Source organism: Rhinoderma darwinii, chromosome 2 (genome assembly GCF_050947455.1).
Source record: "Rhinoderma darwinii isolate aRhiDar2 chromosome 2, aRhiDar2.hap1, whole genome shotgun sequence".
Lineage (NCBI taxonomy): Eukaryota > Metazoa > Chordata > Amphibia > Anura > Rhinodermatidae > Rhinoderma > Rhinoderma darwinii.
The window spans coordinates 165274457-165288905 of NC_134688.1; the positions used below are offsets into that span (position 1 = coordinate 165274457).

At 39.6% G+C, this 14449-nt stretch overlaps 1 protein-coding gene across 3 annotated transcripts in view; it reads left to right on the top strand.

Annotated features, from left to right (window-relative positions):
- NALCN (sodium leak channel, non-selective) overlaps positions 1-14449 on the top strand; it is a 722821-nt gene that overhangs the window by 652694 nt on the left and 55678 nt on the right. For all 3 annotated transcript variants that reach the window (XM_075852442.1, XM_075852444.1, XM_075852443.1), the window contains 3 exons: positions 5482-5538; positions 9311-9431; positions 9513-9644. In XM_075852442.1, the coding sequence (XP_075708557.1) occupies positions 5482-5538; positions 9311-9431; positions 9513-9644 (310 nt within the window). The remainder of the gene's footprint in view (positions 1-5481; positions 5539-9310; positions 9432-9512; positions 9645-14449) is intronic.

Below are 14449 nucleotides of genomic sequence, written 5' to 3' on the forward strand. Positions count from 1 at the left end.
TGGAGTAATGTGTTTGAGTATTTGAATGGAAAAGAGAAGAATATAAAGTGTTTCAAAGCAGAATCTCACCCGACACTTTGTGAACCTGAATTCTAAAAAATGAAAGTGCAAACGTGCTGCCCTCCAATGGATCTGTATTTGCAGACAAAATCAGTGACATTTATTTTGAGGAAGACACGCACATAAATGGAACGCCCAGTGTTAAATATGCTACTTGTTCTCTAACCTTTTCAGCTATGCAGAGATAATTCAGGAATAATAGCTTTTGTATAATAGTTGATTTATAGTCCCAACCTGACTTTTAAAAGGTCAAGAGGTCTTCACACAACAGGGGAAAATCTAGAATAATGTCCTAACTTCACACACACACACACACACACACACACACACATATACACATACACACACGCACAAGCACACATATACACACACACATATACACATACACACACACACACACACACACACACACACACACACACACGCACAAGCACACATATACACACACACACGTCTTGTAAATAAAGTCTAACATTTTTTTAACTAAATCTGGTTTATGGTTTACATTTTAATTGTCTCAAAGGGATTAATTTATCATGACAAACCCCTTCAAAACTTATGCTAGCCTCCCTTCTGACCACAAGAAGGATGCCTGACTGGTGACCTTATTTGACCTCTTTTTATTTCACTGATTGTATTTGATGATATCAGCTGTTTGGTACCCTGTTGGTACTGCTTTATATATTTTTTTCTGTATAACTAATGGCGAAATTGTAAAAAAAAAAATTATGCTAGTCAAACAATCAGCTGATCGCCACTGTCCAGTTTCAGAAGCCCCCCACTGATCAGCTTTATTCGCCGGAAAAAGATGCAGGGGAAATGACGTATCAGGCCTCGTTCACATCTGCGTTGGGGTCCCGTTCTGACGTTCCGTCTGAGCTTTCTGTCGGAACGGGACCCTGAACAGACACAAACTGAAACAGATGGAAACCAGAGGTTTCCATTTCCATCACCATTGATTTCAATGGTGACGGATCCGGTGCCCATGGTTTCCGTTTGCCTCTGTTGTACACTGGACCCGTCATTTTGCCGGAAGCAAAGGGGCTCTTCACTTTGGCTAATTAAGGGGGGTCCTGAGCTCTCTGACATTAGACCTGGAGAAACAACTCCTTAAATGAGTTTATTGTACAGTAGTTATCGATTCAAAGTAAAATTAAATCACTGGTATTTTTATTATGGTTAGGTAAAATGAGCAAATTGGGTTATATAATGGAAAAAAAAAACAGTAGGTTCTGAGCCATTTAATTTGCATGAAAATGGTCTTCACTTTATTTTTATAATTCTGTTTCCATATACATACCTTGCAATGTTTCAACGCTATTCTTTTATATTATCTTCCTTTCTTTTATTTGTCTAGTAGTTACTTAAAAGGACAACTCCAAGGCAAAATTCGGGATTCATCAGAGTTAATCACAAATACAGTCGACTAGCAGAATAGATCCAAGTTTCCAGCCCTCCAGAAGGAAGATGGGTTGGTCGTTTTATCTTAACCCAGGAGTGCTGGAAACTTATATCTAGTTTTCTATTCTGTTGGATCCTCAAACTAAAGAATTTCTTTTGCGGTTTCTATGACTACAGATTTCACCAGTTGATCACCAGTGATTTATTTTTTTTCACAATGCAGAGATATTATTTTTCACTGCATATCCTAGACTCCTAGGAGTCTATTTATAAAAAAAAGCATTGGAGGGGAATTTATTCTTCGTCTTCTGAGGCATTTGGGTCGCGCACAACACTCTACTGAAAGTGGACGGGCTTAGCGGACAGGTATGTGGCCTTCTGCAGCCCAATAAATTTACTATCATTTCTGGCACACGGACTCCAGTCTTAATAAACCCCCCCCCCCCTCTCAAACCTGAATATGTAGGTTTGATCAGAATTGTCTTTAATAATAAATTACTACTAAACTGAAGATTCAGTTGGATGACATATTATAGTATTGTCTTCGCCTTCTTCTGGGTGCTAAAGTGATTGACATCGGTACATATCCTCAGACAGCGCTCTCCTGCTACCTTTCCCTAAGCAATGACTTAGAGTAAGGTTGTCTGAGACTGGCACCATTCTCTGTCATTGCCTAAAAAATAAACAACGTTGGCTGGAATCATCCAGAGTTATTGATAGAACAGACGTTTTGTGATTTTGAAACTTGTTTGTCTCTGTGTATTTTTCATTTAACACTTGTATCATGCTTTTCATTTCCTTGTGCTGTTATCACCCTAATAATATTTTTTTTTTCTTTGCTTCTTAAATTTCATTCTTTACTTTCTAGTCAGAAGCCTAGAATGTCATGGCAGGCAGATTAAATCTGTTTCACACATTTCGTCAACTTATCAGCTTTAAAATCATTTCCTTTGTCTTATTCTCTTATTAAACATCTACAATAGTCTAATATCTGCAGAGTACCATCATTTTTTATTACTTTTGGGTTTTAGTAGTGTTTCAATTTTGTTCTATTCTGCAGTTATTTTCATCTACTCTACTTGCAGAATTGATGCCGCATTTTATACTAAAAATAAATGTTTCTAATTGTAATATTATTGCCACTTAAAAAGGTAGCATGTATCTTCCATACATAGAAAGATGTGTATTGTAGCATGTTTCACAGTGGAAGTTGTAGAACATATCTAATAATTTTACTCTTTTATATTACACTTTGTCCAAGATGTCCATGCTATTAGCCTATTTATCTTTCTGTAGAGTCTGATGACCAAGCTTGTACCAAATACTGTAAAGGCAATTCATCAGAAATCTTTTAAACCCTTCAACTTGCTACATACCCCTCTCTTTTCCCCCTGTCATTCTGTTTAGCTCCATATAGTTCTGCTTCTATTACTTTACAAAGTTTATCCTATTCACTTGGAAACTGTGCAAAGATGATATGTGGGCCTCTTTCTGTTCGCTCCTAACTTCCTAACCCCACGCTAACCAGGATTCACTGTGCAGTCCTGGATTCCTGGCACTGTACCAAAACCAAAGATATCTTTCTGCCAAACTTGTCTTCTCTAGATGGTGATCTCTGACTGCAGAGATTGGCACAGGAAGAGATAGCTACATACACTGGTTACTGATTGGCTTCTCAAATGTAATTTCCTGTTAGTGGTGTAGACAAAAGTACATAACCATAGAAGAATTAAGAGTGCTGTATTATGGGTAACTGTGGCTGGCACATTTGTTTCAGCTATGCTTTAGCTGGCCCATGTGTATGGGCTTTGTTGTTGCAGTAACTACCCAGTAGGTATTGCTACGCGATTAGAATTCGGGACATTGTTATGTGGCGGGCAGAATATTATGGGTAATTTCATGTGGCATGCACAATCATATGGGGAATCCTCTGCTGACGTCATCAGTGTGCTACCACCAGTATTTGGCTTAGACTACAACATACAGTAGGCACAACAGTGAGAAAAAGCTGCAAAGTGGCACCCCTGTGTGGTACCATTTGGCTCTTGTATGGAGACACTGTTAGCTCTAATTTTTGGAACAATTCTGGGGCATCATGAATAAATATGATGTTGATCCACGTTTCATACTCCTACTCTATTTATATAGGTCTCTTTAGTGTAATTATTTTTTATAAATAATACTCTGTTTTATCACTTGAAAGGGTCTGCTCACGGGAATTAATATATAAATGATTGTATCTACCAGCATACGATTAAATTATTGCAAGTCCACCAATTCAACCAGGGATGGGAGAGTATGTGGGAAGAGGGAGTTTGTTGAACTTTGTTTTCCACTATTGATCCAGAAAAGAAAACTGCCATTAGTATTAGCCGATCGAGCCTAAAAGAGAACATTTTCACTCCTGATCCCAAGTGGAGATTAGACTGGATCAACACTCAGACAAGAATTCTATACAATAATATCTGTTGATATTATCATATATTATTGCTGTGACAATCTCCTAAGGTATGCTATTCCCCAGATTCACAGTTCTTATGGTAAAAAATTCTAAACATTTGGGATTTGTCCCACACAAATTGCTCAAAAAAGTGGCCTAAAAAGGACTGGAAACAGAGAAGAAGAATCCCATGACCTCAGGTGGTGGCCTGTCGTGCTTCCCCATAATACCTTTCAGGCAGCCCTCCCTCTAGCACTAATCCTGAGGTGGTATAGGCCTGATCACTGATGACTCAGTGAATGACAGCCATATGAGTCATAGCCACTATAAACAGCCCAACCAGGAAATGCTGCAGCTTTGTCGGGATACAGATAAAAGAGAGAGCGTGTCAGACAGAGAGTGAGACATAGTAAAACATAGAATACAGATAAAGAGTGGATTACTGTCTGTGAGTGTGTTTTATAGTGAGGAGTAGAGAATTGATAATTAGTTTTACAATAATAAACAATTCTTACATTAATTTGTGAATCACCATTCTTCATCACGTCAATCACAAATCTTCCTTAATAATATTAATCCGGGTGCTGATAGAGCGCCTCTGTCTTCTGAAACAGACGTGAGGTACCGCTTGTAAAAAAGCATCAAAAACCTGACAGTGCAGTGTGTTTATAAGCATGCACTTTGCTACCATTGGCTACCATCCATCTACCTATATCCATATATGTTTCTTTCACTTTGACATTACTAATGCTGCCTTAAAGAGCTTGAAAGGGGGTTTAATACAGTCCAAAAATACCTCAGATTGTCATACATGACTTATCAGGGCAATCGGGCACTTTTATTTTGCGACATTTATTTGGACCGAAACTAATCTGACGGCCAGTTTGAAAGAATTGGACCCAAAATTAATTTCGGGAAATTCCTTCATCTCTGCTTGTAATTTATTTACATCTTCCTGAGGCTACATAGCTTGGAATCATGTGCAAAAGTAGAAATGAAATAATATTGGTCCCAGCAATGAACCTTTGGGTACACCACTTACAAACGTGGACCATTCAGAGTAGGAATCACTGATCACAACTCTCTGGACACGGTCTTTCAGCCAATTTTCAATCCAATTACATACTATACTGTCTAAACCTATAGACCTTATTTTAGCCATTAGGAGTCTATGAGGGACAGTGTCAAACGCCTTTGCAAAGTCCAAAAACACAATTCCCACAGCTGCCTCTCTGTTGAGGCTTCTACTTTCCTCTTCATAAATCAAATTAGGTTACTTTGACAACGTCTGTCATTAGTAAAATGGCACTTGCTGTCACTTATGTTGCTAATCACCTACAGTATAATACAGGCTGTTGTCTATGGGTCACCTATCCATACATAATCAAAATGAGGTTCAAGTATTTCATCAATTAAAGATTGCTGAAACATTTATATGTTCGGATACACATCAGTTTACTAGTTTTATTATAAACCTACATAACAGCATCGAAGAGTTCTTGGTAAGTTATGGTTTATTTACCAATTGTATTGAAAATGAATACTTTTACTTATTGTTCTGTGTTTCATGTTTTATACAGCTCAAAAACAGATCCTATTACTGGAGCAGTGAAAAATACAAAATACCACCAACTGTAGTAAGTACATTTACTTTTATATACTGCATTAAGTCCATCTACAGTAAAAAATTATTAGACCAGCACTCAATGGTGTGGAAATCCAGCTGGTCTGGCATGAATCTATAATATTTCCAGTAAGGAACTTTATGTAGAATACTCTGATGGTCTGGAATATTGGAGTGGGTGGGGTCCAACATAAGAGAGAAAGATGAAAGATGTTAGTACACCAAAAAGCTATATGAAAAAAATAGAAGGCCGTTAGAATATGTACATCTATTTATTTGAATACTAGACAGATGAAGAAAACATGATTTATACCATTTCCTCCTTCCTGAATTTTGTAAATCTTATTTATGTAGCAATGTTATGCCATAGGTGTGTACGTACGTGCGTGCGTGCATGCGTGCGTGCGTGCGTGTGTGTGTGTGTGTGTGTGTGTGTGTAACATAGTCTGCAAATATAACTATTGCTCCCTATTGTGATTTTACCACAATCTTCCAGAATTTTTTCAGGAGTTTTAATTTAACTGTCTCCAGCTGCTTTCTGCACGTAAAAGTATCAACTTATAGCCAATTTTTTACTACTATGACTGCAAATAGAACCAATGGCAGAGGCTAATAATAACACCTAAATTATGTTCCAGAAATCACACAAAATTAATTAATAATCTGGTAAAAATATCCACATCATTTATGACATCATTTTTAAAAAATATAACCTTACACATTATCTCACTGTAGACAAAAAAACACAGCACAACCTTTATACAAGGTATATGGCTTGATGTTTAAGCCTAAGGCTACACGGCGTCCGCAAAACACAACGTTCTTTGGTTGCGCAACCTGTGTCGCAGCCGAAGCCACTGTGTTACCCTAGCCTTAGGGCTACTTTAGATGCGCAACATTAAGTAGCACTTAAGTTCCGCAAGAAAAAATGTTTGCGACTTGCTGAGGTACGACTATTTTAGGAATGTTAATTAGTTGCGAGTCACATGCGATTTGGGCTTTGCAAAATGCAAAAGACACCCCTAAAAAGAAAAATCGCAGAAATGAATCGCCATAGCACATGACTTACATTAAAGTCTATGTAGGCAAAGTTGCATGTGACTTGCAATCTGCGACCAAAAATCCAGCAGGTTTGGATTTTTTGCAACTTCCACGTCATGGTCGCGAAGTTGATGTTCCGTAATGCAACTACATTCACAATTAATACTTGCGATGTCCCATTACAACATTGCGACCAAAATCGCCATGTAGGGCTACACTTGGGCTAACAATAACAATACTGTTATAACATTATAACAATATAACAACATTAGAGGATGATGTGATCTGTCTATGAGAAACTGATGTACAAAGTAGAAAGCAAAGCTCAGAAGGAACATATGGCAATAGAATGTATTGATTGGGATCCTTAGAGATAGATTTTTGCATATTTCCTGTATCCCTTTTCATTACCATTTACAGTTTAGTGGGTTGCTAAATGTTATATTTTTTATTTTTATCTATTCCAGTTATTGACACTTTGTCAGTAAATACGGTGTGTTATTTGCAAGCATAGATAATTCAATAATAAACCATTCACCAGATAATTGTGGTCTGGGGTTCAGCATACACTTTATATCCATCCGCTCCTTTATAGAGCTTCCTCGATATTCTACAGATGGTGTCTAACTGCTATATGCCAAGTTTAATCTCATTTTGAAAATGTTCATTATTCTATTCCTTTCCTTCATCTTCTGTTTAGTCTGTTCAATCCATCTCCACAGATCTTCCTTTTCATCCACTCTTAATAACAAATCCTATAATGGTCTTTTATACAAGTTTCTACAGCTGTAATCTGTCAGAATTTCATAAACGGAACACATTTTGTCGCAGTACAGACGAAGTACTTTGTAGCACATTTTTCTCCTTATGTGGGCTTAATCCATGTAATGGACTGAAATTGTCTGGATTCTTTCTGTGTCAGAGAAATTCATATCAGGCGAGAGCATTTGATGTCACTTGGGAAATATAATTAATGGCTTACACCATAACGTGAAGAACCCTGGCAGGTCCATACTGTGTATCACTAAGATAAGAACTGAAAAGCCACATGACATAGACATCTTCATCGTCTAGATAGAAAGTTGTACACAGTTCTTCCCAGCTTAATCGGTGCAGCATCTAATTACTGCAAATGTATTAATTTTTACTGTATGTCATTATCTTTATATTTATTTTACCGCTGATTCCACCAAAGTATTTATTTTGTTATCTTTGAATTTGTGAGAAACTCCACAGATATTGTTATTACCGTATTAGCCAGGATTTAAAATCCACAAACATTTTATGTAACACTACTTTATTTTTAATTAATACTCACACAATGTGCACAGAAAGGGTCCAACACAAAGGATGAAGAGGCTCCTGCTCATGGTAGATTAGTTGTATAAGAGGGCTTTACTAAGAGCATTGATTAGACATAAGGCACCGTACAGGTCATTGAAGTTATTTGGTAGCGGAAGAGCTTAGAAAGTGGAACACCGGGGGACAGATAGATATGTGGAACAGCATTGACGAATTAGGGACCGACAGATATGTGGAACGCCATTAAGAAACGAGTGACCAATAAAACTATAAACATGTATTCCCTCCATCATAAGTATTCGTGTATTTTTTTATTTTTTTTAAATGAATTACAGGTAGGTTATGCAGTTCTGTACTAACACAAAAGAGACCAGGTCCACTTCTGCTGCTAAATTAAGCTGTAGTAGGATGGGTAAATTCTAACAGTGGCAATTACCAAACAATCATTTATTTTTTTTCACCGGTGGTTTAATTGCCTTTATAATTATTGTTATTATGGAAATCAGCCCTCCACGCACTCACTTGTTGGTGAGCTTGTGATAAAATACAGCAGCCAATCTAAACAGAATGAGCTGCAGTATAAATAATGGTTGAAGGACAGGCAAGCATCATGAACCTGTGATGAAATCCGGGGAGGGAAGAGTTTTTGAGTGGATATCGGATTACCTTAGATTCTCAAAGGACATTGCAGTGAAGCTACCGTCAACTGTTTTTAACTTTTTTATGAAATGAAAAAGCAGGTAAGCATTATCCTATACATATAATTTTTAGACCCACAAGTAGACATCCACTATATTTGGACCTGTTAGCATGTCCTATATTTAACTTAACCTGCTTTATATATGGGACATCAAGCCCTACATACATAGCAAAAATCCGGGCTCCATAGGAGCAATTTTCTATTGAGTGAGCAGTTTTTCTTCGGGATTTTTCTCCTTCCAGCTGATGCATTAAATCTATAGTTTGTCCCTAAACAGTAAATAATTATTTGCGTGTACAGGCTTCGTAGCTTCAAATTATTTTGAATTTTTCAAATGACCATAGTACACACAGTAAAGTATACTAATATAGAACCCAATATTTTATCAAGATCTTCTGCTTGCAATCATCCTAACAACAACTTTTTCCTGTTTGGCAGATAGACCGTAAATACCTGATTGTCTTAGTAGCTCCTAAAGCCATACATAAAACGGTGCCTTCTATAGTTTATTTCCATGGTTACGGTGAAAAGTAGTACCCAGCATAATAATTTGGATTTACAAATATTTTATTTAGAAATTAATGACGTTTTTGTTTGGGAAAATGTATACATTATGCCACTAGTATGTACATGACTGTATCTAAATTCAGAAGCTTTATAAAGCTCACAAGGTATTGGGGGAAAAATAAATGTAAGGGTTTTTTTTATTGCAAAATTAAACTAAACTTCTGTTTTCTGGCAGTGACTTACTCGGACTGGTTACGTACCTTGATTGGGTTATGATTGTAGTCACCATATGTTCATGTATCTCCATGATGTTTGAGTCCCCGTTTAGAAGGGTAATGCACACCCCAACTTTACAGGTACAATTTCACAAGCATCCCCATTTTCTGAATTCTTATACTGTTGGTTGGTTTGCTAATCCTTTTGTTTCTGTGTTTTAGATAGCAGAGTATGTTTTTGTGATATTCATGAGCATTGAACTGAACCTGAAGATTATGGCAGATGGCTTATTTTTCACTCCCACGGCTGTTATAAGGGATTTTGGAGGTGTGATGGACATATTCATTTATCTTGTGAGTGAACAAGATTTTTTTCTCTGTAAATGTTTAGAGCAATCTATTAATATAAACATCTAGTGTGCCTTACATAGAAGAATTTACAGAGCACTGCCTCCATGGCAGCAATATATATTTTAGCCCATATAAATTGTGACAATTTTTGCACAGTGCTGTGGAATATGTTGGCGCTATATAAGCAAATATATACTGTACAGAGAGGGGATCCTGTAAAACAAGAGGGCCAATATACATAGGATATCAGAGAATAGAGAATCCCTCACAGAAAAATCTGGTCATTTCAGAGAGGTGGCAGTTTGGAGATTGAAATGGATAGGATGGACGAACCAAAATATCAAGATTAAGTAAATGAAACCTGTGAACAATAAAATAAATATAATACAATATCATATACTGATATGGTAAACACTGAAAATATTTTATAACTTGTGTCCTTGAACTATTTCTCCAGTAAATGTGTAAATGTGAATTTAACAATTCAAAGAGGTTCTTTTTTAAGGTTTTATTTTGTAATTTTGAAAAACAACAATGACATAAAAAAGAAAATATACATATATATATAAGTCAGATCCACGCATTCGCTGGGTAAAATGTGGATTGGAGAAAAATGGTAAATGCATGAAAAATTTACAAGTGTCACCCCAACGGTACAACATAATAACCAGACAACACACTCAATCATTCATTCACAAATCACTCTCTTACCATTGCAAAGTTAGTATTCCAAGTCCCTAAAGAGGGCATTTCTAAACCTTATTCAGGATCCGGAAATGGGGTTTCAGGAGTAATCAGCCAAGCAGGCCGAATCTTTTCAAATTTTAACAGGCATTTCCTAGTCACCCCGAGTGTAGCAGGTATAGACGAACATTGTCTGTCCGAATGGGTTGGGTAACTAATAACTTAAAATGTTTATTGTCCATAGCAAAGATTGCAGCATCTTTAGACTGTAACCTTTTCCTAGACACCTCCTTCATTAGAATATGCACTCTCTACAGGTGGGCCCAGCGGCGTTTAGATCTGAGAGGTCAGTTACATAGGCCCCTTAAGCCCTTTTGATTTCCTTTACTAAATCTTGCTCTTGACTGAACAGGCATTTTCTATGAGGGGCTATTCTTGACACACATGCTCCTTTGACAGCAAACTTATAAGCATTCCATTTAATTAGAGGATATGAATATTTGTTGTTAAATTCCCAATAATTTCTAAGTGCTTCCTGGACCTTCTCTTTAACCACTGGGACCATCAACCATCCTGGATGAAGGCGTCACTACTTAAAATAGAAGGGGGTCCCATTTAAAACATAACTAATACAGCAGAGTGATCTAAAATACCTCTGGTGGTGTACTGGATATGAACAATAGCAGAGAGAAGGGCCTGTAAAGCCAGCACCAGGTGAATGCAATGTAAAGTTTTATAAGAAGCTGAGTAACAAGAGTATTCACCTTCAGTGGGATATTTCCATCTCCAGAAATCAATGTAATTAAATGTTGAGTACCAGGCACTCAACTGTCCTCTAGCTGGGTCAAACGAACTCATGCTATCAAGAGTGTCACGGTCTGTGGGTATGTGGACCCACTAGGCCGCTCCGCCATAGCGGGTAGGCAGATGGCCAAACCACAGAGCACCCCAGCAATACAAAGTCCCGCACAAGAGTACCTGAATAGACCAGACAGTGGCCGAGGCTTTGGCATGTGGCTTTGGCTTTGGATGTGGGTGCCGCAGGTTACGCCAGATTATTATAAACAAATGTCTCATGGGACTATAACGTAATATGGGTTAAGCTACCAGCAAGTGCGGATTTCTGAGCTCCCCAATGTCGGAATAGAAACTCCAAATACCATTTAATATATACACGAGAAAAAGGAGTCAAATACTATTGAACCATAAAAAGCCAATTGTATAGAAAATTAAAAATTTTATTGGACAATACAAAAAATACATGGTTAAAATACAGGCTACAAACCAAATCACTGCATATCTCCGCAGTAGGAGACAGTATGGAGCCACAATATTATTTTATATGTGCATAGAACTGGGAAAATTCCCAAAGAAGGTTGTCATCATTTTGCTTTAAAGTAAATTCATTAGAATAGTACGGCAAAAGGCTAACAGAGTATATATCTATTCATGTCCAAAACATTTTGTTAGTATCCCCAATATAATGTGTCGTTGTAAAAGGTAATGGAGGATAGCATAGGTAGTGACTACAGTTTAGTCTAATCAATACCCATTTAGTAATTGTTCAAAGGACAGAATAGTAGGCATAGCCTGTCCAAAACATCATCTAAGTATACAGATAACCAGGCAAATAACATGACAAAACATCACTTTAGTAGTAAAGCTAAATAGGTTACTAACCCATGTGGCTCCTCAGATGTAACAGCTCCCAGGTATGGAGAAAAACCCCAACGCGCGTTTCGAATAGATTGCTTTTTCAAGGGGTGGCAGATGACAGCAGGTGCAGCACATTGCGCCAGACATGGCAGATCACACTGGACGAGGAAGATGACACACGACGTGGCAGATGACACAGGATGTGGCAAACCACAGCAGGTGCAGTAGACACGACTCCAACACTAGTAGGCACAGGAACACAGCACAGGATACAGGAACAGGTAATAGGGCACGGGTAACAACTGGAACGGGAAAACACTAGGGACCACTTGCAAGACAGACTTGGGATACACTAACAATGCTCAGGCAAGGATCAGAAGGGCAGGGCCCTTCTTATAGTCCAGGAAATCATGGCAGTTGATTATGATGATTTCCACATGTGCGCGCGCTGGCCCTTTAAGGGCCACAGCGGACCGGACCAGAAGTGAGCGCTGGCGTCCCGTAGGAAGGAGATGCGAGCCAGCGCTCACTGATCCATGGCTGCGGGTGTCGGGAGTTGAGTAAACCCGACGGCCCGCGGCCATGGACGGTACAGTATCCCCCCTCTTACGCCCCCTCTTCTTGGGGCCAGAGCGAGAGAGGAATTTCTTAATGAGATCAGGAGCACTGAAGTTCTCTTCCGGCTCCCAGGACCTCTCCTCAGGACCAAACCCTCTCCAGTCCACCAAATAGAAAGTCCTTCCTCCTACCCTTTTGCAGTCCAGGATCTCCCTCACCTCAAACACATCAGAAGAACCGCTGGGAGCAACTGTGGAACTGAAAGTCTTACTGTAGCGGTTCAGGACCACTGGTTTCAGGAGGGACACATGAAAGGAGTTGGGGATTTTGAGGGTAGGAGGCAGCCGCAGCTTATAGGAGACATTTGTTTATCTGTTGCAAAATCTCAAAAGGACCGAGGAACCTGGGAGCAAACCTGTATGAAGGCACCTTTAAATGGATGTTCCGTGAGGACAGCTAGACTTTGGTACCTGGGATATACTGAGGCAGCTCTCTTCTTTTTATATCCGCTTTTCACTTCATGTGATCGACTGCCAGCAAAATAGAGGACTGGTTCTGTTGCCAGATTTGCAGAAAGTCCCCAAATGCAGAGTCAGCAGCTGGTACCTGAGATGTAGTCAACACAGGAAGTCTATGGACTCTAGGATGTTGACTGTACACAATATAAAATGGTGTGGAAGTGGTGGACTCACTCGTGTGGTTGTTATACGAGAACTCGGCCCATGGAAGAAGCTGTACCCAGTTATCATGCTGCAAGGAGATGAAGTGGGAGAGATAATTCTCCATGATCTGGTTGATCCTCTCGACTTGCCCATTGGACTGGGGGTGATAGGCTGAGGAAAAGTCCAATCTCACATCCAGGAGTCCACAGTGGGCCCTCCAGAATTTTGAGGTAAATTGAACCCCTTGATTGGACACAATGTGAAGGGGCAAGATATGTTAGCGGAAGACGCGCCGAATGAAGAGACTCGCCAGTCGGGGAGCAGAAGGTAGGCCAATCAGCGGGATAAAATGTGCCATCTTCGAGAACCGGTCCACCACCACCCAGACAGTGTTGCATCCTGCTGAGGGAGGAAGGTCTGTGACAAAGTCCATTGCAATATGCTGCCAGGGGGCATTGGGTACAGGCAGAGGTTGAAGCAGGCTGGCAGGCTTGGCGCAAGCAACCTTGTTAGAAGCACACACTGTGCAGGAAGAGACAAAGTCCACAACATCCCTGGGCAGCGTGGGCCACCAGAAGCGACGAACAACCAGGTCCCGGGTCCCACGAACACCAGCGTGCCCAGCCAGTCTAGAACCGTGTTCCCAGCGGAGAACTTCCCTCCTGTCCCCCAACCAAACAAAAGTCCTCCCCGGAGAGATGTCTCTAACCTGCAAAGGATTGGCAGTGACAATGCAGGGCGGGTCTATGATACTTTGAAGGGACTCCACCATGTCATCCGTCTCAAATGACCTGGCCAGGGCATCGGCCCTCACATTCTTGTCAGCTGGACGTAGTGGAGCACAAATTTAAAACGGGTGAAGAACAGCGACCACCTGGCTTGACGGGGGTTTAGTTGTTGAGCGGACTGAAGATAAGTGAGGTTCTTGTGGTCGGTGTAGATCAGGATGGGGTGAGCTGCGCCCTGTAGAAGATGTCTCCATTCCTCCAGAGCCAATTTGATGGCCAGTAGCTCCCGATCCCCAATAGAGTAATTGCTCTCTGCAGAAGAAAAAAGTCTCGAGTAACAGTCACATACAACTGCCTTTCCTTTGGAGCTCCTCTGGAACAGAAGTGCACCTGCACCAACAAAAGAAGCGTCCAACTCCAATGAAAACTGCAGAGATACATCAGGATGATGGAGGATCAAGGCTGAAGTGAAGGCTTTCTTGAGGCTAATAAATGCGGATTCTGCCTCTGGAATCCACAT